The 25,004-nt window shown below is 31.8% G+C and overlaps 3 protein-coding genes and 1 long non-coding RNA gene across 5 annotated transcripts; 3 read left to right on the forward strand and 1 right to left on the reverse strand.

Moving 5' to 3' along the window:
- The first annotated feature begins 1,270 nt into the window (after nt 1-1,270).
- LOC128188896 (uncharacterized) lies at nt 1,271-3,085 on the forward strand. The gene is made up of 2 exons (XR_008244198.1): nt 1,271-1,971; nt 2,490-3,085. It is a non-coding gene; the product is annotated as an uncharacterized LOC128188896 (long non-coding RNA).
- Nucleotides 3,086-5,636: 2,551 nt separating this feature from the next.
- Nucleotides 5,637-10,135, forward strand: LOC128186479 (uncharacterized). Its single transcript, XM_052856257.1, has 9 exons — nt 5,637-5,785; nt 6,428-6,547; nt 6,817-6,915; nt 7,111-7,248; nt 7,342-8,205; nt 8,330-8,491; nt 8,605-8,724; nt 8,823-8,945; nt 9,257-10,135. The coding sequence occupies exons 1-9, from the start codon at nt 5,681-5,683 to the stop codon at nt 9,473-9,475; spliced, it is 1,950 nt and encodes a 649-aa protein (XP_052712217.1). The 5' UTR covers nt 5,637-5,680; the 3' UTR covers nt 9,476-10,135.
- A 133-nt stretch (nt 10,136-10,268) lies between these two features.
- LOC128186478 (centromere protein N-like) lies at nt 10,269-17,072 on the reverse strand. The gene is made up of 9 exons (XM_052856256.1): nt 16,824-17,072; nt 16,550-16,604; nt 15,608-15,670; nt 14,865-14,944; nt 14,278-14,448; nt 13,232-13,333; nt 12,294-12,357; nt 11,010-11,137; nt 10,269-10,686 (listed from the first exon to the last, which is right to left on the reverse strand). The coding sequence occupies exons 1-9, from the start codon at nt 16,989-16,991 to the stop codon at nt 10,468-10,470; spliced, it is 1,050 nt and encodes a 349-aa protein (XP_052712216.1). The 5' UTR covers nt 16,992-17,072; the 3' UTR covers nt 10,269-10,467.
- A 5,093-nt stretch (nt 17,073-22,165) lies between these two features.
- On the forward strand, nt 22,166-24,936 carry LOC128187898 (COX assembly mitochondrial protein 2 homolog). Of its 2 annotated transcripts, none has more exons than XM_052858573.1 (4): nt 22,166-22,215; nt 23,381-23,461; nt 23,941-24,012; nt 24,456-24,936. In XM_052858573.1, exons 2-4 carry the CDS (start codon nt 23,381-23,383, stop codon nt 24,558-24,560), a joined length of 258 nt encoding a protein of 85 aa, XP_052714533.1. In that variant the 5' UTR covers nt 22,166-22,215; the 3' UTR covers nt 24,561-24,936. The 2 variants fall into 2 exon arrangements, with proteins under 2 accessions (XP_052714533.1, XP_052714532.1); XM_052858572.1 differs by lacking the exon at nt 22,166-22,215 and adding an exon at nt 22,628-22,763.
- The last annotated feature ends 68 nt before the right edge of the window (nt 24,937-25,004 follow it).

Raw genomic sequence — 25,004 nt, forward strand, 5'->3', positions numbered from 1 at the left:
TATTTTTTTTATTAGAGTCATTTTAACAAGAGATTGGAGATGGTTCTACAGTCTTGGTTGTCTCACATAAATCAACTTTGTTTTTGGTTTATTGGGATGTATTTTATTTGTTTGTGTGTGTATGTTTAATTTTTGTTTTGTTCCTAGAATTGATGTTCGATTTTATATTGAAAAATAAGAAATAAAAACATAAAAACATAAAAAAAATTAAAATTGCCTATATGATCATATAAACAATTTAAAATTTTTATGGTTTTTTTTTGGGGGTTGGGGGTTTGTTTTGTCTTTTTTAAATGTTCTGTTTTTAAATAATGTTTTAAAGTTACAATACAATCAGGCACGTAGGATCGGGAGCCCCCCCCCCCCCCCCAACACACACTTTTTTTTCGCAGCAAAGATTTTTCTTAATTTTACATAAAAAATTAAATTAACATGGAGTCCCCCCCCCCCCCCCCCCCCCCCACTTTTATGGGACCATGTAAAAAATTTGAATTGAAAATAATGAAATAAACAATTGAATCGAAGTTAAAAGTATACTTAATTGTCGCTTCTCGCGGGTCAGAAAACCTTGGCTAGCGAAAATGAGGGTCATGCTAAATTAAAATTACTGCCGTAATTATTGAAAAATGTGCTCAGATTCTAAGGGGCTGTCGCCCCCTGATCCCCTGCCTACATTATGATTAATTTTTCCATCCGGGATAATCATACTTTCTGCCATGGAAATCATTTCGGGTATTGCGGAAGTCGGATGGCATGTGCAGAAGCAAAGCACAAAAGGAACTGGACGCATATCTCAGTCGTACAGAGGTTCAACATTAAGGTATTCGGTGTATAACGACCACATTTTGTACTTAATAAATGAATGGTTCAATATTCTTAATCATGATATCATTTTGAAGATGTTATCAAATAAAAATACTCCACCAAAGGAATTTTCAAAATATTAATTATGGTCCAACTAATTACACCTTGAATTTTGTATTGAAGTCTATGGACAATGTATGTTTTAATAAGATATTGTAAAAAGTAGCTTAAAATTTGTAAAACTCTCTTGGTTAATGCATGCATAAACTTTCTCTTTATTAAAATATGATTTAAAATGAATCATTCACCGCAGATATTTTGACAAAATCAAAATTTTCTTTTTTTCAACAAGGGGAGATAACTCTTTAAAAAAATTAAGGTGCAAAATGACCGGCTTCTTATATGTTGTCAGTCATGTGAATTTTGTTCATTTCACTTTCATTGTTGTCTAGCAATACATATTTAAGAGTAAAAATCAGCAAGCATCGAGCATTTTGTGAAAAATATGGAAAGTGACATAAAAACAATAATGATAAAAACACATATAAAGATAATCAGAATGAAGATTGTATTAAAAATATTTGGGTAATTTTTTTTTATTCGTGCTGTTACTATGGAAACCACGTGCTTTTAGACTGACTGATTTGTACTTCATTTTCACATGAAAATTTTTGTATATACGAATACAATATTATGTTAAATCATCTTAAAACTCTATCAATAATTTTTTATACAACAAAACACTTTGCTGTAATTTAAACATCATTAAGAATTTACATTTACTTCATCCTTTGATATTTATACCCGTTTTATCTTGTTAATTTTGCATGCAAACACCAGTCAATTCAGTGCACTTTTATAAAATTCTACAACCATGTCAAGGTTAACTAACACTACATATTTATATTATGACATTTGTTCTAGAAGAATCAATTAAAAAATCTTTAGGCAAGTCACCCGTTTATAAATAAATACTGATTTTATACACCTGGAAACGTGCAAGTTTTACTCTAATTACCTCCCTTTGATATGACTCTCTTACGAAAGGAGGTATAAACGGTATTTTGTTTACATTGTTTACATCCAATATTTCTACGGAGCTGAAGTGAGACGACTATGGATTTTAGTTTCTGGATTATAGAAGTGTTTATTTAGTTCATTATCATGGTAAGTGACAACTTTTACTAGTTTCTTATTTTCTACTGGCAAACATTTCTTTAACGGGAGAAATAGTGGGTGCTGTAGATCTTCGTGAAAATTCGGATTAACATGTCAATGCACACAACATTATAAATAAAAGTTTAAACATGACAAAGAAAATGTATACGTGATTGCTAATTGTACATAGTGTTTGTGCATCAAGGACAATAAACTTTTAATGAAAAATGTATTAACATACATATGTATAGACTATATGGTAGCTACATGTATACAAATCCATGTTTAAATGTATCTTGTGTAAATAATTGATCAGTCTTCTTATTATTCTATATGTTGGTAATTAATGTTGTATTCACATAAAATCAACTATTTGTACCATATTGCTAGAAAAAGTCAAGATTTTACACATATATTAAATGACTTATAACAGTAAAATATTTTACTGTATGAGTTTTCAAGACAGTTTAATTAAATAGGGGATGGAAAGGTGTATGAGTTATAACAGGTTCTTTGTTTTATTACAGATAACTTAGTGAGTTGTAAACAGAAAATGTGTCACATGCAAGCCAAATGAATCAACTTAAATGAGGATGGACACTAAAATCTACCATGTCTACACAAAAATTAAAATATTCATACCAGACAGATGACAGAGACAATGCTTGAAATATTTAAATTTCGCAAAAGAAGAGGGTGAAAGTGCAATTGAAAAAAAAACCCAGACCAACAAATATTATAGTTGACAAGGGATGATTTTCTTTAGCAGAATTTCTTTCATCCTTGAAGATAAACAGCTATGTTAACCACTTTGTTCCACAGAAAAGAAGAGCTGGCTTTCAACTAAAACTGAAAATCTTATCAAATAGAATTCAAAATTATATATAATTAAATATAGGGATATTTGGGTTAAACACAATGGTACAAACAAGTATTTTCTGAACTATTTCAAAGTAAATGTGTGCCTGACTTATACTCTGTCTATTTTTGAAAATAAGATGTGTTCATATGTCAATGCTGATGCATAATGATTTATTACCACTTGATCATTTGAGTTGTTGAATTATTTTCAGTGAAAATTATTACAATTAATGATGGTAAAAATTAAAGTTGATATTCATAAGATTGTTTTATTTGTGTTTACTTTACACTGTTAAATAAAGAATAAAATCCATGTTAGATAGAGCATTCAGCAAGTTCTGCAGTAAAAGCAGTAATACAGGTTTATGTCTAGCTATTTGAACTGACCTGATGACATTGACAAAACCAAGACTAAATAGGAAATAAATTCATGCATAAGAATATAAACCAACAATTCACATATTGATATTAAGGCTACTGTACTATCTATATCAGCTGACTGTCAAAATATTTCTCTGAATTTTTGCAGACCAATTCAATTTTATGTAAAATAATTGATTATTAGATTTTGAAGAAAAAATATTTCCCCATCTTAATGACAAAAAGTTTAATTACTGATCGAGTAGGGAGATGGACAGAACACTTTTTAAAAGTGGCTTAGTAGATCAATTCTCAAAGTAAGCATATACATATATTGTTGAGACAATTTTTCTTATGTGAAATTCCTGCATGCATGGGTGCTGGGAGGGGGCGGATATGACCAATTTAACTGAAATAATTATTGTCATTTATTTGTTATAGTTACATCCAAATATGATTCGGGCTGATATCAGTGAAAGAAAGAAACTATTGGTGACTGTGTTCAACTATAAAATAATATGATAATCAGATGAACATCTAAATTGGATATTTCGCCTTCTGAGGAATAAGTTACCTCCTTGATTTCTTTTTCTGACCTTCACTTTTTAAATAACATCTCTGCACATACTTTTTCATGCAGCAATGTTTTTTCTTAAATATACATATTGAAAAATGAATTATGATGGACTTCCACCCCCCCCCCCCCCCAATAATCTTATTGGTGTTTGATTTTATCAGAACAACTTGAAATCTCTTAGACATGTTAGAGTAGACTGGAGATTCAGTATTACATTTAGAGATGAAGAGCATATCTTTCTTCTAAGCTGAGGTCATTTTAAATAATTACGCGCCCTTCAGAGAGCTTTATAGGTGATAGACTTTTAGTGTAAACTGTTTCAAATAAAAAGAAAAAACCTCGAATATTTTTGTAAGAATTTTACATTTAAAGCCCTCTTTCTAAACATTTATATATGATATCTTATTTATGAAGTGGAAAACAAAAATATCCAGAAAACTGCATTGAAATCATAAGAAATCTAAACATTTAGAAAGCTTTTATTTCAAATCACACTTATTATTAAAAGTTGGCTAATTTTAAGTACAAAAAGGTCAGGAAAGATGCAACTTAAACAAAATATATATTATATATATATTTATTTTATATATTCATTCTGACCATCATTATAGTACTTATATAATGAAAAACAATATTGGTATATGATGTTATTGTTCACATTTTTTGTCAAGGATATCTACCGGTAAGTCATTTTTTATTATGTTGAGAATTGCACTTTAAGTACAAAAAGGTCAAATAAAATGAACTCAGAGGGTAAAACCTGACCTCCTTCCTTGCTTTTTCTTGGTACATAATATTTTAAATGATTGTTTTGTATGCAGATTTTCACTAAATTTATGATTCAACCACATTGAGGAGTAAAATACCTCATTTATAAATGAAATAAGTATTTTAATTACCTTATATTTGCCCTTACGTCCGTGTGTCCATGTTTTCTAATTTTAGATGAAAATGATTGATCTTTAAAATGTCATTTTAAAAAAAAACTTTATAAAATAGAAAATTTGACTTATTGTGCATCTTGAACCAGGGAATATTTTAAAAATAAGGTACAATATGATCTATTCAATTTAATAATACTTGGTTTTTATGTTACCATTACCCCTTTGTAAAAGCTTAAAATGCAAATTTGATATACTTTTAAACCTTGTACAACTTTCCCCCCTCAAAGTTGCCTATGTATTTTATTTTGCATATTTATAGTACAGATGATCACTAACAGAAATACATAATTTATTTTTCCAGGAGTGGTTGTAGATTTTGCATATAAAGTGATAAAGATGTGCAATTTTTGAAAATTGATAAGCGCCTAAATGCATGTTCTCCTCCTGTTGTCATGGCAACAATTACAATGAAATATTTTAAAATTTTATTTTTTCCTAAAAATGGGAAAACTCAATCTTATAATAAATACAAAAAGCAAAATACTATATAATATCATGTAAAGGAATAATTTACGTAGATGTTTAGCTAAAATCATTGTTTTATTTTCAAAGATTTGTGCACCCGTAACTAAGGAAATAAATTTCCTTGGATACCAGTCCCATAGTATGACAAAAATAATTGTTTATCAGGGATTTTGTGTGAAGTAGATTAAATTCAATAATATACAAGCAGCTTTTCAAAAAATAATTTTTCCACTTTCCATGGAATGCTTGATGCTTGTTGATTTTTACTCTTAACTGGTTTAAAACGATTCAAAATTGTTCAATATCCCTTCATTATACATTGAATACCTTAATATTGTGTTAATTTCATTAAACATTTTAGAATATTAACATAGCAGACGATATTTAGGGAAACTCCATCGTTAATGTATTTTTAGTTCTGAGCTTTCATTGGCTGTTTACCCATCGATGACGTCACGATTGCTAAGACTTGCGTTGTGTTTTGGATACATCACCAGTGTGTCAGCATCAGATGTTGAGAGAAGACGTGCTTTTTGCTGAGCGAACATTTTCTGAAAAATTCGATATTATTGAACCAAAGACAGTTACAGAAATGTACAGTTTTACATCTAAAAGGGTAATGTTCAAATTTATTTATTAATTTACGTTAAAGATGCCCGATTTCCCCGCGTATCCAAGGTCATCTTTTCATCTCATTTTTTGTTCAAACTCCAACTACAAACTTTACAGATACTAATGTAAACAACTTTATTGAGGAATTCGACATGTTTTTGATTGGGTTATTATTTTTCAGTTTTATCATATCACAAAATAAATGAGCTTTTTATAGAGCCAAAAGCATAATATTTCTTCACTATTGAAATGAAACGCCGTAGGAATTGTTGCAATTCTCCTTTTGGATTTTTGTTGTTAATGTATTAGCCTTTTCACAACTAAAAGGCATATGATCAGTAGAAATCAATGATTGACACTACTTGTCACAACTTTTCCTTCCTTTGACTTTGTATAACGACTAACGTTTAAAAATTTTAATGGCTGCTTAGCAACGTTGTGGTCCATCAAAAAATTATTTACTTGAGTTTATATTGATAAAAATTCGTAAATTTTCGTTAAAAAAGGGGGGATTTAGTTTTTATTTTTACATTTCTTTATTTGATTAAAAGATAATCAGTTTGGACAGCGTCCCCTTCCCTCACACATGCCTATTACAAATATACTATACCTATTTTTTTATTTTATTTTCAAAATTTCGTTGCAGAAGACAATGGAAGAGCAGTGTTTGTACACTGAAAGTGTCCTTGGACAAGTTGGTGCTTACAAGGGGCCTGTAGGGATGAGCTTCTTGACCAGGCCCATCACACAAGGGACCTATGTGGAGGTCTCCGTTTTAACTTTTCATTTTAAAAAATGATAAATATAGGTTTAAAATGTAAGTGAAGACTCACCCCCCCCCTTTCCCTTACCTTGAATTCAGTTCTTTTCTGTCTGTACTCTTCAGTTCCAAATCTCTAAACTTCTTTATCACTTTTTCCTCTTTCTTTCATTTTTCTCTCTCTTTTGTTATATTTTGATTTGTAATTTTTTTTGGAAACTATAGTTAAAAACAACAATGATGTTGACAATATCAATTTCTTTGGTGTTTTAAAGGTTGAGCCCCCTAGAAAGAGGTTTCATCCAGGCAATGAACAAAGAGTGTTACAAAACACGTGGCAGACTCAAAGAGTAGACAGAGTGGCACAATGTGGGGTAAGCCGGGTAACTACGGTATATAGATTTTATACATATATTTATTGAATTAAAAGAAAAACTACCCTAAAGAAAGACTAATATCTAAAGGAAATTGAAATTCTGTTGATGTAAAAATATAAAATTAAAATTTATACAAAAAATAAAAGAATTATTTCTTTATAAAGCAATGATTTTGGAATCATTTGTATTTAGACAAATCAGGTGCTGGATGACAAACAAATCCAAGACTTCATAGCCTCTACAGTGCTTCCCCGCCATCGCACATTGATAAACTCTGCAGGTGGCATTAATTGGTCTAACAATCAACCAGAGGAGAGACAAACTCATCAGGTACATTCATTTATAATTTTATATATCTTATTTTACAGATAACATTTTTCTTTTCCAAATTCTATAAATTAAGACCATCATTTTCATTCACAGAGATTTCAAAGACAGGTTGAGAATTTCCTCCCTGCATGTGTGCCTTATTCAAAGGAATTGACAAATCAAGCACAGGCACAATTCATTCCTCAGACCACAAATGTTGCCCATAGAGAGACCATTAGTAACCATAGAGAAAGAATGGTCCCCAGTTTCCCCAGGGGAAATTATTGCCCCCAGGCAACTGAAGAAAAAGTCATCATGAGTATCCCACAGGGAATCAGTGACCATGAAGAGGAAGAAGAGATAATCACTGTAGTAGAGGGAACACCAAATGATATCCTCCATAACTTTCAGGGATTCAGTGTGACCAAAGGGATGCAAGAAAAGATGGCCTATTTCCCCCAGGGAAACAGAGTCCCCCAGCAGACACAAGATGGCATCATTTGTAGCCCTCAGAGATTCAGTATGGACCAGGGATCACAAGAGGAGGGTGTCATTATACCCCAAGGCACATTACAGCAAGAAAAATGGGACCACCAGGGAACACTGGATGAGATTATTTGTATTCCCCAGGGAATTGATTATTCTCACAAAATGCAAAGTGAGAGCATTTGCAGTGTCCAAGGATTACATTCTAGTATTTCCTATGGAACACAAGACAATTTTCATAAGGGAATAGAGGAAGAAGGCATTTCTGTTCAACAGGAAATTATCAGTATTCCTGGACAGAGTCCTCTTTGCAAGATCAGTTATGCCCCTCAGGAAATCAATTTTCCACAAAGAAAACAAGGACAGGATCAAAACATGTATGACCTCAGTAAGGGTATTGACTGTCAAGGACCACACACATGGGGAATGCCTATACAAGGAGTAACAACCAATGATGTATCAGACCATAACCAGCCTGGTTCAACCAATCTTGTAAGTGCAAGTCTTTGGATTATTCATAATGTAATTTGTGAAGATAAATGTCTAATTAAATATCTTTCATATTAAATAATGTTAATCATTTTCCTTAACTTATAAAAGTTTTCCTTTTTTTTAGCAGCCAGGTCTGATATCTCACATTGCGACAACACAACCAGAGGTGCATATTGAGCAAAACCTAAAAGACAACGTGCAGCAGACACAACTTACAAATGTAAATGTAGAGTCGTCTTCCTTATCCTTAATAGCTGAAAGAAGCAGGGCTATTGCAGCTGAGGTGGTACGTAATTTGTAATTATAGTTTTATTCAGAAAATCTAAAGATAAAGTGGTTTAACTCTTAGCTGTCTTTTGGCTTTCATTTCTGTATCATTTACGGTACTGTATATTGTAGTTCAGTGATGCTGCACAGCATGTTGCTCAAGTAAATGTTGATAAAAAATCAGGACTTGAAGTCACACCTGACCATGAACATGAAACGCAGACTTCTACAACAAGACAGCCAAATCGCAAGGTATATACATGTATAGCTATTGCTGAATACTTTTCAAAACAACATTCCAGGTTGAAGTTGGCTGTAATTGATAATAATAATTCTTTTTATTTCTCCAGAGAAAGCGAACTGAAAGTGCAGACATTGAAAATAAGATAAAGCAGAGTCCACTGAAACGTCAGAAGGTCAATAGAGAGGCTGCAGACATGACTTGCCAAATCGAGTCAGAACCGGGCAAAAAAGTAATTTCTTCTGTTTATTTGTTTATCTACCATCAAAGTTCAAATATATTAAATAAATGTATACTATGTGTTGAGTCTTGTACATGTGCATTTGCATATCAAGAAGGGGGTCTGAAACACCTGAAAAATTAATATACACACATATATCAATAAATTTATGTAATCAAGTTGCAAAAATTTAAATATCTCCAAAGGAACTCCCCTTTTCGACAAATTCCTGAGTTTGCACCTGAAAATTTTGCAAGTACATGTATGTTAATTTATACTGGTAGATGTTTTGTATAGTTCATTTCTTTTTTTTTTTAACACAGGTCTGGTCAAAGAATACTGCAGACCATGAAGAATTCATGGAGGATGCTATCAAAATCCTTCGAGGGCATTCTGCAGACATATTCCCTGAAAGTGTCATCAACCAGCTCTTCAAGGACACCTTTGAGTCTGATATCTCCCTGACATCAAGTGACGAATTTGTTGTGGATCCCCTTGTGTTTTTCAATTCAGAGTTTGGACTAGAGTTCTGCAGTCTTTAAAAGGACCCTTTTAAAGCACAATAAGCTGATGACCCACTGTCTTTCAATTTAACACACATATTATTTTGATAAATAGATTTTAGCACAGTAGTTTTTTTTAAATAACCTTTAAGCAGGATTTAACAGTGTGCCAAATTCTAGAATGCTTGGATATCTTTATTGTATAAAGATATTCCTTTAAGTTTTACTATAGAGCTTTATCTTCAGTGAAATCCACCAAATTTTTCTTGGTGGAACTGCATGTATCATGATCGTTTGAAATAAAATTGTTTGCATGATAAATCAAGGTGTCAGTTGTGTATGGATTTATTAAAACCAATTACCTGGTAATGTACGTTATGCATGCATTGCATTTTGAGAACTACTGTCTGGAAAATTTACTGTTAAAAAAAAACCCTGCCATTCCATGATTTTCAGTAAAATAAATTGTTCAGAACTGCCTACTGGCCCCAGAATCATGAAGCAATCTTAGACTTAGTCCAAAATTGTACAATCTTAATGTTTCTTCATTGAAACCACTGTCAAAGGGTCAAAATTGAAATGCTATTACGGTAAAAGTGTCTTGATATAACATTGTTAATTACAAATTCCAATCGTCATTTGATGATAAACTTTACAATCATTTTATACCTAACTAAAATTTTGACTTAAGTCTGAAATTGCTTCTTTAAAAGGAATCTTAGAAAACTGTATGTATGTATGAAAAAATAAGGAAGAAAATTATCAAATGTATCAATATTGCCTTTACACCACCACAATCATATAAAATCTAAATTTTAAAATCAAAAACATGTTAACTGTGCTAGAAAAATTTATTTTTAAGTAACAAAATAATAACAAGTAAAACAGCTATATAAAACTCTGTCAGGTTCAATCACAATACTGATGTAAGAAGTCGTATAAAAGTCATGCCAAATCACAATCTCAATTTTTTGTTGATAGTTCACTGATACGTTTACCAGTAAAAATGTCCATCCACGTCCATTTGATGATCATGACTTTTCTTTACTTTTTAGCACAAAATTGTTTGTTCCCAATGAATTCACTCTGAGTAGATGTTTAGGAAGAGGTTCATTGGCTAGTCCACAACTTGCTAAATTCCGAACTCCATCCAAAACTGATGGTCCTTCAAACTTTACACAGCATCTAAATGGCTCTCCATCATCTTGAAAGTTTTCAATGTTCTTCTTTCCCATAAATTTTGCTTCAACCTGATGAAGTAAAGCACAGTGAGAAAAAAAAACATGGAAATGAAAATATACACAATTTTTCTTTATTCTAAGAATTGAAATATCCCTTTTCTGAATCATACCAACAAAATAATCGATATTATTTAAAATTGTTGTCCCGTTTCAAAAATATTATCAAGAAAGGAAATTACTTAACTAAATGGATATTAAAAGGAGGGTGCTTGCATCTAATATCAGTAATAGGTGGATATGAAAATATCCATTTATTTCTAAGTTTCTAAACGTGCTGAGTTAAATGTAACCAAATACAAAACAAATAAACACACACTTGCAGGAGTTAATACCTTAAATCGCAGAGATTCCAAAACAGGCTGCTGATACTCCCCAAAGGCCGCCTCCAAACTTAGAGATCTATGACGCTTCATGGCGACATCCTCTGACCTCAGGTTTGGTTCTCGTTCTATTTCTTCTGCTGCAAAACAAAACATTTAGAACAACTTCAAAGTGTTGCATACAAAGACCCCATCCCCCCTAATAAAATAGTTTATAAAGTAAAGAGTAGTTGCACTGTATAACAGTTCTTCAAAAAATAAACTTCTTTATTTATTTAGCAGCTACACGTATGTTTTAAACATAAGCGCAGTGTGTTGAACATGTACATGAAGCATTTTGAAAAAAGACATTTTAAATTTTTTAAAAATTCATATAAACACCCCTGTAAATGTGTACGGAATGGGTTTTTTATCGTTGCTAAGTATATAATAAATCCAGAGGTGCTCGAATGAAAATTCACAAGACTTAACCAAGATTTGTTCAGTTCCTGTGAAATTTCGAGCGGAAGTATAAGTGCTCAGATAATATTCTCAAATATGTGAGTACTGGTCGTTTTTCATATCATATCCTTCTTTGATTTATGTTAAAACATTAAAATCTTTTTTAAGGTGTATGTTTTATTTCACCATCAAGTGGTTATTTAAATTAAATGATGATATTCAAAACAGAGTTATCATTCGTGTTCAACCACGTGTAGAGTGGTTGAAAATATAAACATTGGGTTGCTTAATAAAATCATAGCCATGTTTGATTTTTGTCGTGTGCAATACCATGTTTTAAAAAAAAAATAATGGGTGTATGTTTTGCATAAAAACTTAGTATATCGAGCCATTTTCAAGGAACATTCTGCATAAAATAGTATAGTCTGTTTTACTATTGATGCTATTACTAGGTCAGGCGCAGTTCGAAAATAGACCCGGGGGGGGGGGGGGGGGGGGGGGGGGGTGGTCCGCTACACGTACTTACCATGTTAATTTTTGCAATTGCAGAAAAAAAAACCTATTTTTTTGTATTGTCACATTTATTTTTAGAACACATTTTATCCACCAATTAATAAAGATAAAGTTTAAAATCAATAAACGTCTAGAATTTATATCTGATTACAAGTACCTAGATTCTATGAAATACACTATCAACACGAGGCACGATTTTTACTGCGTAACTGAAAGGGTAAAATAAAACCATGTGGTCTAAAATTTAAATGACAATAATATTTGCAGGGATGATAAAGGTCCTCAAAGTAAAAAAAAATCAATAAACTACTAGCATTTGCTACATGTATATCACAACCATACCTTTCCGCTTGCGTCTACTGATGAAGGGAAGACTCTGAACATCTGAAAGTTTTCCAAAGGATGTCTACAACAAAGAAAGGACACAGCTTAGCTTTTAATAATTCAGACAGAGTACAAAACAATTGAGCAAAAGTAAGGCAGAAAGTTGTAGGCAGAAATTTGTTTTTCTTCTTTAATTTTAATGTCAACTTTATCAGAAAGCTAAAATTACAAAAATATTTTAAAATTAATCATTGGAGTAAGAAAAAATATAGCATTTAGACATACAACTGAGAGAAAAGTCAGAAAAAGAGTTATTTCCCCTTTGCATAGATAAACTATATAAAAATTTTGAAATTTAGTATAAAATTAGGTGCGAAATTATCTTGAACCTACCAATAATTCCAATTACAATCATGTGATTATATTCACATAAAATAAATAAAACTATCTTGCACAATTTTTAAAGAATTCAAAGTTTTACAAAAAAGTGTGACTTCACAGAACACTGGATCTACTTTAAGGACTTTTGCAGAACCAATTCTTATACGTACTTCATCAAAGACAGCATTACTTGGAAGCAAATATTTCTTAGTCTCTGAATTTACTTTGTACTAAATATTTCATTACTAGGTCAATCAATCAATCTTTGGATACCATTTTTGGCCAAAAATTGTAAGGTTAGAAATCAAAATGAACCCCCCCCCCCCTCCCTTGAGAGTGCTTATATGGATGTAAAAATTAAAGAAGAGCTGAAAAACCACAAGGAAGAAATAAAAAAATAATTATTTCTAAGTAACCTTCAAATTTTACAAATGAAAAAATAATTAATGATTTCTAAGGAACCTTCAAATGTTAATACATGTATAGGGCCAATAGTTATTGTATATAAAACACAAGCACTAGTCAAATAATCAGAACTACAGCATATTTAAGTAACACATACATGATATACTCACTTCTCCCAACTTGTTGAAGGCCAGTTGAAACAGAGACTTATACTGTAGGCCCGACAAATTCATGCTGGTCAGGGTGTGGTAGCCAAATAAGTTGGACAGACACTGTAAGACAATTGAAGCACTTAACATTTATCAGAGTTATGTTTTTTCTATGAAAAATGAAGTTCATAACATATTGCCCATTCATTTAAGAAATAAACAACGTTATTTTGTGAACATGGTGTTATGAATAGCAATTGCTCTGTTCGCATATTCCATGATGCGAGCTAGCGCAACATGGAACATATGCCAGCAGAGCAGTTGCTATTCATAACACCATGTTCACTAAATAATCATTGTTTATTACTTATCTTTGCATTTTACCACTCGCAAATACCCTGTATTAGCCTAGCCCTAGACCTTGACATTTAGCTATTGCATCAAAAATAAACATTCAGACTGTAATGTATCTTTTTAATTCACATAGATTTGTTAACAGAATCAAAGATATGTTATAACAGTAATTCCTTTAAAGTGCTATTATAAGACATGTTTTAATCAAATACCAGGTACATCAATTTTAAGGAGTTGGAGAAAAACACATGATGTATCGTATAGTGGTTTAAATCTATAACGTCATGGAAAAGTAGATGACGACACACCATTATAACCTCATAGTATACAGACAGAGCAATTGCGATTATAGAAAAATAATTGAGTTCCTCCGCATGGAATTAAAGTGGGAAACAATGAATATGCAAATATTGAAAAAATAAGGGGAACCTTCTAAAAGACTAAAAGTTACTTAGCATTTATCCTTGTTCTTTTTGTTGATGAAAAATGAATTTACTCTGTATCACCCTTATAATGAAGAATATTAAGAGGAATACTGGGAACCTTTCTAAATGTATGATTATGTTACATTACACATAGTAATTCATACTTCATAAATTTCATTTATTTGTGAAGAAATTACTATTAATGACACCCCTTTAAGTTGGTTTTACACGTACTTACAAATATTGTATACATATTCTTAAAAATTTTGTCAATGACAATTCACAAACCTGGAACAAGAAATTCTGGACTGACACTTTAAAGGCGGAGATAGCAAAGCAATGGGAGTTGGGGTAGTGAATCAAGTACACAGCATTGGCAGTCATGAAGTGGTTTCCTGAAGGGAGGTATAGTCTGCACCACAGAGCACCATCTTGGAGGGTGACAGACACAGAGGCAGCCTTCAGTGGAAATTTGATAAATATATTAACGCAACAGTAACATGGTACAAAGTGACGGGTTATGTATAGTTGACAGGTGCAGATAACAAGATCAAACATGAACAAAGCTTTGTCATCAGTTTCAGAAAATATTGATATGGATTCAAAAAACCCTACTGTGTTGATCCAGAAAATCAAATTACACTCTGTAAAATTAACAGTATCAAAAAAGGAAAAATTATTAGGTATACCTTTATATTTTAAGTTTTATTCAGTATACATCAGAAATTTGTTTTCAAGATTTTTTACTTTGCAAAATTAATGATTGAAACTACTGTAGTAACTTGTTTTATTTCTTGTGTGTTTGTGCACAGTGGAAAATATACAAGGCGGTGCACAACAGAATAAGTTTATTGAGATTGTCCCCTGGTTCTTACTGAATCAAAGTAGAGGTCAACTTGTTGTTGAAGTTTCCTTTTGAATTTTTCTGGATCAGAAAACCAATTTTCTTTTGACCCTGCAAGAGAAGTAAGGAATGTACCTATTATAGCAACAGAAACTAAAATAAGCTTATTATTCAATCAAATAATTTCTCTGATTGTACATGTATATTGCTGAAAGGAAGGATAAAACTATAATCAAGCTTGAATTAAAGTGACAAGGACATGTAACCATCCTTAAAAAAAATGTTTGTTTGGAATTGCCACCTGGAAGTTTTCAGACCCAGGAGGAAGGGAGGGATTAAAAAACTAACTGGAAGTTTAACTAATAAAAAATTGGTTCAAATAAAAATCTCAATAAACAGTGGAAATGTTTTTTTTTTGTCATTCTTTTCTTCAATAAAAAAAACTCTTTTCTGCTGATAAAATTTTATCATTCTTGGGGGTGGGGGGGGGGGGGGGGGTGGGGGGTTATTTCAATGAGGCAGTAGGCAATTCCAAACAAACAATAAATTTATTTTGGCCTGATCAAGGGTGATGAGACAAAGTTTTACAATGAGAATATATTATTTAATTATGTCACTCACATCAAAATTGCTGTTAAGGTGGTAAGAAACACCTATTGATATTAATGTGGATAAAAGTAGTAAATAATTAAAATATTATTCACCGGTTGATAATTTTCAAATTTGATAAAATTTGACTAAAATGATATTTGATATGTGCCACCTCCAAAGTACCTGATTTTTTATCTTGCAGTCTATACATGGTCCATTTCTTCTTTGTTGAGTTTTTCACAGTACCTGTTACCAAAAGATAAATAATGTGATTCTTAACCAATTCAATTTCAAGTCCTATTTTATTTTAATGTTAAAACAAGATACTGCAGAATCTGGCATTTGAAAAATCGAATTTTTTACATATTGGGACCAATACATTTCGGGACATGATAAGGTGTTTCGGGTCATGATAAGATGTTTCGTGTCTGATATGGTAGCTAGATGTTAGCTCGTGTGTATTGACAGGGGAATGTCTTCATTGGTTTCTCCATAATTAACACCTCAGTACACGTAGTATGACAGGTCAGGTCAGGCATATGTAAAAGGTGCGACTTCACTGTTTTCAAAACAATTATCGTAAGTCTTCCCTCCAGCCTCCTTGGATTTTTTTAATCAATGAATCAAAACAGGGCTGAGGTAATAGATCAAGTGTTATATTATAATAACTGTTCACTTGTTCACTTTAAAAAACATGATAATATTCATAATAATACATTTTCACAACTAATTTAGTCTATTCATTTTTTAATAAAGTCCTGAAATGTTGTAATGTAAGTCCCAAAAGATCCGGGAACCAAAACGTCCAGGGCTGCATTTTACAAAAGAACTTACAACAGTAAATATTTAAAGCCTCTTAAAATGATCTTTAAAGAACAGAATTGACATAAAACTATTGTTTACAAATATTTCAATTCCCATAATTATATATGTTCCAGCCATAAGAATAACTTATTTATTAGTAGATGATTAATTAGCGTTCATAAATTTTGTCGTAAGTCGTAAGTTCTTTTGTAAAACACAGCCCAGATCCCTAAATGTTTTTCACACCAGGTCCCAAAACGTCTTGCATCCGAAAATTCAATGTATGTCACAATGAGAGATCAATGACTTTACACAACTTACACATTAAGTCCAAGTCATTTACTTTTCTTAAAGCTTCTATATGTCTTTTCTTGTCCTATAATGGCAAGAAAAAATATATAGAGAAACTGGAAAAACACTGGATTGTACTTTGCATGGAAGTTATTTATTATTTAAAAGAAATTTTATCAATTTACTTCAAAAGCTGTTTAAAGAGCTTTTGAGAATAACATGTGTCTGAGGAGAAACCCTCGCACCGCTACACAAAATTCGTAGAACACAAAAATAGCATTAAACAAATCTAGCTAAGACCTACCTCACAGAAACTCAAAACGTCTCGAAAGACACAGAGTTTTGATTTTGAGAAGTCAAGTTGGCTTAACTCGTCATTGTTCAAATATCCCCATTGTCTAATAAGTTGCTCCAAATCAGCAACTTTAAGTCTTGAAAAACACGATTTAAGAACATCCGCTATGAATCCCATTGTTCATTGACGTTAGTACCAGTGCCTGCAAGCGTCTTTTATTTTGAATCTTTTTGAAAAATGCGCCAGGCGGCCATGAAAGTGGTGACGTAACATTTATGGGTGAGGACTAATCGCCGGAATGGCGACGGAATAGACGTAGTGACATGTATAAAAAGGTCGATAACTTGTGTTGTGTATAAGCTATCGTCATTCGGTTTTCAGTTTTTTCATCTATGGATATAGGGCTATCGAAATATATAAAAATAATTTAGATAATTAAATGTTTAATATGCAAAACCTTTGCCGGAATGAGCTATGGTCGTAAAAAATAGGCGCCGGAATGAGGTAGTCGTCTTCATAAAACAGTTAATATCTCAAAAAGTTTTTAACATTTTTTCATTCGGACACGATTTTTTTTAATTATTACGACCATATCTTTGAAACATGTAAAAATTGAATCCATATGTTTTGATTTGATATATAAAACCTTTGCCGGAATGAAATTTTTTCGTTGAAAAAGAATGCCGTTATCGTGCAGTCATTCCAACATAATCACCTGTATCGTTAATACCCTCGAATATTTTTTTATTCGGTAAAGATTTTTTTCATCCTGAGATATATACCTTTCAGAAAATATATAGTTTTGTATGATAAAGTAATACTAAATGCTCAAAACCTTTGCCGGAATGAGAATTTTTCACACAAAATTTACAAATCTTAATCGATTCACCCAAGTATCGCTCAGGTAAAGAAGCCATAATACAAAGAGGTGTGAACAACGCCTGTAATTTTAAAAACACAACGGGACTTTATTAAAACAACACATTCCAATAAAACAACACATATTTCTCAAATTTATTCACGACAATGGTCGTTACAAAGCCAATCTGTACAATCATTATTTACATCAGCACATTTTGAATGTTTCCAAACGTTACAAAGTTTTTTCCCTAATTTAAAATCACAACCTACCATTTCATCCACCCAATCTGGAAACCCACAAGAACAACAGCACTGAATTGTTAAAATCTTATGTTTTAGATTTGAAGTGTCAGAACTTTGTGATGAATTCTGTGGAAATTTTGCAAATTTACCATTTTCTAAACATTCAACAAGATGATTTCTCATATATTCTGATTTGAAAGAGGTTTTAATTTGGAATGAATGAGCGGGATCGAAACAAAATTCTACAAGATTAGCAATTGCAAAAAGTCCACAATCATAGCTATTTTCCTGTTGTTGGACATCTAAAATCTTAATAGGTATTGAAGTGTTATCACGCCCATAAATAAGAGAAAGTTGAATTTCAAGAGATGGTGTGTTTACTGTTTGGTTCTTGCTCTTGCTAAGACTATCTAAAATACAAATTTCGTTACTGTTATTTTGAAAAGATGTTACCCAATGACTTCTACCCGTATGATGTATCTGAACTGAAGGTGGTTGAGTATGTTCAAATTATTTATCGCAATTCCATGATTTAGTTTGTACGTCAAATATTGGTGCAAGATTTGTTAACTGTAACCCATGTATATGTTCAAACTGCTTTTTGATTATATCTAATGAATAATTCACAATATCGGAACATAACCACCCTTTTGGATCTAAAATATTTTCCTTGTGCGAAACTTTAAGTCCAGAAACCCATTTTTCGTCTTGAATACCCTTATCGGAACCCTCTTTACATTCTAATTTGATTTTTTTAAAGGGAATGTCGTCGCAAACATCCTCTTGTTCTAACGCGGCGGCGGCGGAATCCGGAGCTGGTATAACTTCTTTGTCGCAATCATTCGGTCGCGGCTTTTTCCTACCGGATTTTTTATCGTTACGTTTCAAACTATTCTTAGACAACTGCTTAAGATTAATTGTTTTCTTTGTTTCCGAAATATTGTCCCCCATTGTGATTCGCGCTGACAAAATGTGATAACAGGTACCCGTGGCTGGACATTGACATGATTCTTTAGGAAATAATGTTACTGCATATTTTTTATTATTATTACCGTTAACAATGAAAGCCTTCTGATTTTCGACGAAAGTTACACCATTATTAGCAACTGTCGATTTAGCCAAACACGTCTGTGATAAATTTGAATTATCAATACCTTTTGAATTATTTTCGCTAATTTCGGGAACGGTTTCCGCGGTGATACTTTCTGAAACAAAAGGTACATGTTCATCAGAGCCGACATCGACATTTTCGTTGGAATTACAAATATCAGAGCTAACATTGACATTGATTGTAGATTTACAATCAGATTTACACAGTGATTCTAAGTTTTCTAAAGTACCACGCACATAATCAATAATCTGTTCAGGCTCTAATAACTTGCTAGGAATTACAATCTCATCCTTTGGTATTTTTATACAAGAAAACATGTCTAATAACTTATATTGTCCTATACCTGCTAATCCACATTGAATATTGTAAAAATACCTATACTGCAACAATTGTAAACTTAATGTTAAAGCATCTACTGGAAGTTCTTTACCGTTAACATGTAGTTTCAAAACATTATTGATACTCTCAGAAGCATTGTAGCAATTAATTATCCATAAATTTTACATATCACAGCTAGCTTCCATGGACAAGCAGCTTCTAACTATGTAGCTTTTGTATATTCTTATTCACTTTGATGTAAACAATTAAATCATCATTCGATCCTAATTATCACGGCTTACATGGGCAAGCAGCTTCTATATATTTAATTTTGGTACATTCTTATTCACTTTGATATTTAAACAATTAAATCATCATCACGGCTTACATGGACAAACAGCTATTTTTGTTTAGCTTGGTACTGTCCTACTAAATTCAGCAAAGCAATTATAGATAATTATTTATAATGAACGACATGATGACTTTATTAATTCTAATAACCACCATTTATGTGGGTATGTTAAATTTGCATATATATATATATATATATTTTTATATTTATGAAATATTGTATTTTAAACACTTAATGCTGTGTTGTGTTGAACATATTTTATTGACTAAGTAATATATAGAGTACTTTTTAACGAGTGTATCTTCAGATAACAGACGAGGGGGCTTGTCCCCCGAGTCTGATATCTGAAGATGCACGAGTTAAAAAGTTACTCTATATGTTTTGTATCGTTGTTTTCAATGCACTGAGTTGCCCATGATCTATCAAAATTTTGTTATGTTCCATTTTATATGACCAATGAAAAAAGAGCACGTGATTCTAGAAGTTAAGCGTAATACATTTTATGAAAGTTCCATCTACCTCGCCCTTTTAAGCAAAAATGCCGTGGATGACGGTTGTTATTTTATGCTCTCGCAATTCTTAGGATATAGTTGAAACCGACTTCCTTAAATAAATTAGGAAACCTGAACATTCACAATCTGTTAATATGCATCTCCTGGAAGAAGATCCTAAACAGAATCACTGGTTACGGCGCTTTGTGTTAGAGGTACAAAAACAGAATGGCAGTGAATACCCCCGCGTCCTCTTTTCGTTGTGTGCGGATTACTGCGTCATTTGCGAAAGGAAAACATTAAATTTGAATTTTCTTGATGAACATGACGACCTTATTGTCGTTTTCCGCAAAGTTTTAGATGTTTGCATGAAGGAATTATTATCAAAAAGCTCAGGTACCAAAGTGCGACAAGTTGATTCGATAATGCCAGAAGATGAGGAAAAAATCTGGACTCGTGGAGTACACCGGATTTAGATAATTGTGGATTTCATTTCGAGCCATAATTAAGTGGCTGTTTAAGCAGTAAAAAATGTTTTCTTGTAATAATTTTTATAGCTGCTTAAAACATTTCACAGAAACTGGTATGTTCTTTGAACTTCATGAAGCACATGAATTTGTAAATGATAAATACAATTTTCTTATTTTTTTGCTACTCTTTATTTTTTTTTTAAAGTGTGATCTATCAGAAAAAAAAGTGTGATCTATTACAGATACACCACATAAAACTGTTGTGTATCAAGAAAAAATGAATTGCTGACATCAAAGGAAAAGCTCACAAACAATGATACAATGCCAAAAGGATTGGACACAAGTTCCAAAAACTTAGAATGTCCTCTCCTTGTACATAATATATTACAGTGCCATACAATGCCAGTTAACATTGATAACAGTTATAAAACATGTAATGAAATACAAATAAATCATTAGTTTTAAATCTAGAATTAGAATTAGGTTGGATAAGAAAGTTATGCAAATAATTTAAAAACTTAGATAAATCTACCACACTTTTGTATAAATGTATGAACTTCTTTAAATATTTTTATGTTTTCATCATAAGATAAAGTGTTGTCACCCCAAAGTAACAAATGTACATCAATTATATACTTAATGCTATAGATGGTCTATGTTGACGATTTCATCTTGTTCATGTGTTGGCTTCTTTACCTGAGCGATACCTGAGTGAATCGATTAAGATTTGTAAATTTTGTGTGAAAAATTCTCATTCCGGCAAAGGTTTTGAGCATTTAATATTACTTTATCATACAAAACTATATATTTTCTGAAAGGTATATATCTCAGGATGAAAAAAATCTTTACCGAATAAAAAAATATTCGAGGGTATTAACGATACAGGTGATTATGTTGGAATGACTGCACGATAACGGCATTCTTTTTCAACGAAAAAATTTCATTCCGGCAAAGGTTTTATATATCAAATCAAAACATATGGATTCAATTTTTACATGTTTCAAAGATATGGTCGTAATAATTAAAAAAATCGTGTCCGAATGAAAAAATGTTAAAAACTTTTTGAGATATTAACTGTTTTATGAAGACGACTACCTCATTCCGGCGCCTATTTTTTACGACCATAGCTCATTCCGGCAAAGGTTTTGCATATTAAACATTTAATTATCTAAATTATTTTTATATATTTCGATAGCCCTATATCCATAGATGAAAAAACTGAAAACCGAATGATGATAGCTTATACACAGCACAAGTTATCGACCTTTTTATACATGTCACTACGTATATTACATCGCCATTCCGGCGAATAGACCTGCCCACATTTATGGAGTAACTTGTACATAAATTATTTATGCATTGATTATTATCATAAGACATAGTTACCATTATTATTCATAAAAGTATTAAAATTTGATATTAAGTTAGGAATTTGAAACATTGAATTTGTTCTAGGTTTTAGCGAGCAATCATAACAAAATGCAAGAAATAATCACGTACAAGTTGTCTAAATTGCTAATCCGGAAGTTGCAAGTTTTGTAATTTTTTTTTGAAGGTGAGTTGTATTGCAAAATTTTATCCTAGGATTTATAGCAAACTTCTGTATATATTTTTTATTTTCTTTGTAATAAGATGTTTCCTAACTACTTAGTTCTTGAAAGATACGAATGTCAAACGTTACATTACGTTACGAGCTAAAAAATAAAAAAACAACACCATATAACTAGATAAAGGATTACTACAGGAGAAGAATACCTTTTTTTGGTTTGGGTAATTTCAAGTTTACAGAGCATAAATGTACAGTCTTTGTCCATCAATCATTCTCATAGCCTCATAATCATTTTTATAAGAGCCAGGCCCTTTTGCGGGGGGGGGGGGGGGGGTCTCAAGTTTTTATTAAAAAAAACACCCAGGCCTTTGTTTGAATATAAATACATAACATGATTTAATGGAGAGGGAGAAATTATGACAGTCCAGACCAGGATTCAGTTGTGGGTTCCTGAACCTCTAACTGCACACTTTACCATTTGACTAGAGATTAAGAGTCGAATTTTATTAGAAAATCTACCTCTTTACAACATCTTTGATCAACTGGAATTACAGGTAATTATGTCCTCCTTCAAAGAAGAGAGGGCATACTGCTTTGCTGCTGTCCATCGTCAATCGGTCAGTCCACCTACAGTTTCCGTTTAGTTTCTTCGCAGAGGTCGCACAAACTGAAATGCAATTTTGTATACAGATTTATGAAGAATATCTAGGTCAAGTTGGAATTTTTCATTTCAGAGGTCTCAAAGATAGGGGGGCATAAGTGTTTCACGAACATCTCTTGTTTATTACATGTATTGACAATTAGACCTGATGTTAAACATGAAGGGTGTTATAAAAAAAATCCCTCCAAAAAACAGGATGAGCAAATAAACACTTAGCTTTAATAATATATAAACATCATGAAAATTTCTTTTTCCTAGTTGGTGAAATCTCTATGAACATTAAACAGTTTTCTCAAACTGATTGTGATGTCTTTTCATGATGTGGGACAGACTTTTATTGAGTATATCTGTAAAATCAGCCCAAACTTCAGCCATTCGTCAAGGTTTAATTCAGAATGTCCCTGTATCTATAAATTTTGCCACTCAAAAATTCTTTGATTTACTTTTTAATGGAGCCAAATCTAATCCAAAATTTAATTGAAAATTAAATTTGTCATCTTTCAATTTCAGATGCATCCTGACTTGTCTGCTCATTTGCACACAGATGAATGTAACACTTTAATAAAAGTTTTTACCAGTTGCCAAGAACAGGTTTGTACACATGTATTTATTCACTTGCATGAATCTTCACACTTGTATTAATGACTTATAGATCGAAGTTGAGTTTCATGTTGATTGATTTTTGTTTAGCTGTTTACTTAGTTATTGTCCTTAACTTCCGAATTTTCACCATTTTTCTTACCTTTTTGTTGTCATGTTGTTGATAACAGATCAATTTTTGGTAGTGTGTCTTTATGTAGATTACTTACAACTCAAGTCTGAGTTTCACACTTATTTAAATCTTTTTCTAACTTTTCATCCCAGTACACTTGGATAATTTCTTAATAAATTATCAAATGTTTATTGTTATTTCATAATGTTTTATAGATTATATTTCTGTATAAAGTTAATCCTTCCCTATTTCCAGTTGAGATTATAAAAAATATATAATGATATATTCAAGATATTAATATTATAATATTAATATATGAACAGAATTATAAAATGTTTTCCTGTCGTCTCTTTTCCAGCATGGGTTCCTCAGATTCCTTGGATATTGTGATCCCTTGTTCACTGATGTACAGAAATGTTTACGGAGGGAGGTATAAATTTTACATTCATCAAATTTTCTAGGATGTTATAAATGAAATGTGTAGATTTCGCATGTGAATGTTGAATATGGATTTAATTTTGATGACTTGTCTTCAGCCTCTGTGGCTATCAAACTCATTTCAAATTTAAGTATTTTACTAACTGCATGTATAGTGAAAAGTGAGACCCAGATCAGTATCAATCTTGTCAAAGTTTTATGGCACAGAGGCCAGTTGTTTTTGGGTCCATCTGGTAACTTTTCTCTATGGAATTTCCTAAATTGCACATGTTGGATGCATAATTCAGTTGATAAGGGGAAGTAACGATACACACTGTAATGTATTATTAACGTAAATAAACCATACATTTCATAGGAAAACCATGAAGCTAATTAAGAGTCAGGTTTTCCATTGAAAACAATATCACCTTGTCTTAAAACCTCTTTATATTTCAGAGAATAAATCGGAGAAAAGAGGACAGAGAAAGTAACAGACAGAGAATGAAAGCATTAAGGGAGAGACAAGCAAAAGGATTAGCAGAACCATATAAAGAAGTGTGAATGAATGAAAGAAAGTGAATGAATGGATGAATGAATGAATGAATGTTTCAGTGGGGAATTCTTTTACTCACAAAATATAATCATGTCAACGCTACAGCCTTGAACATTTACCTTGAAAGACATAAAAAAATCCATCGATCCCAAATCTAAATTTTATGCAACCAGTTGTATAGATTTGTTCATAAGAAGAAGTTGTGTAATGTTATGAAATGTACTTTACAGAGTTGTTCACTGTGTCAAGGCGTTAAAACTTTTATTGAAAAATTCCAAGCAGCTTATATTGCAAGTGTCAGTAATGTAGATGTTCCTTTTGTATAGATTTTTTTATGTACCATAAAGTATTGTTATTTATAAGAACACAACATTTTGGCACTAATGATTTTGTTTTATTTTGGTTACATGTATTTCATAGGGCATGTAGATGTACCATAACAAACTCTGCCC

This window comes from Crassostrea angulata, chromosome 6 (assembly GCF_025612915.1).
Source record: "Crassostrea angulata isolate pt1a10 chromosome 6, ASM2561291v2, whole genome shotgun sequence".
NCBI lineage: Eukaryota > Metazoa > Mollusca > Bivalvia > Ostreida > Ostreidae > Magallana > Magallana angulata.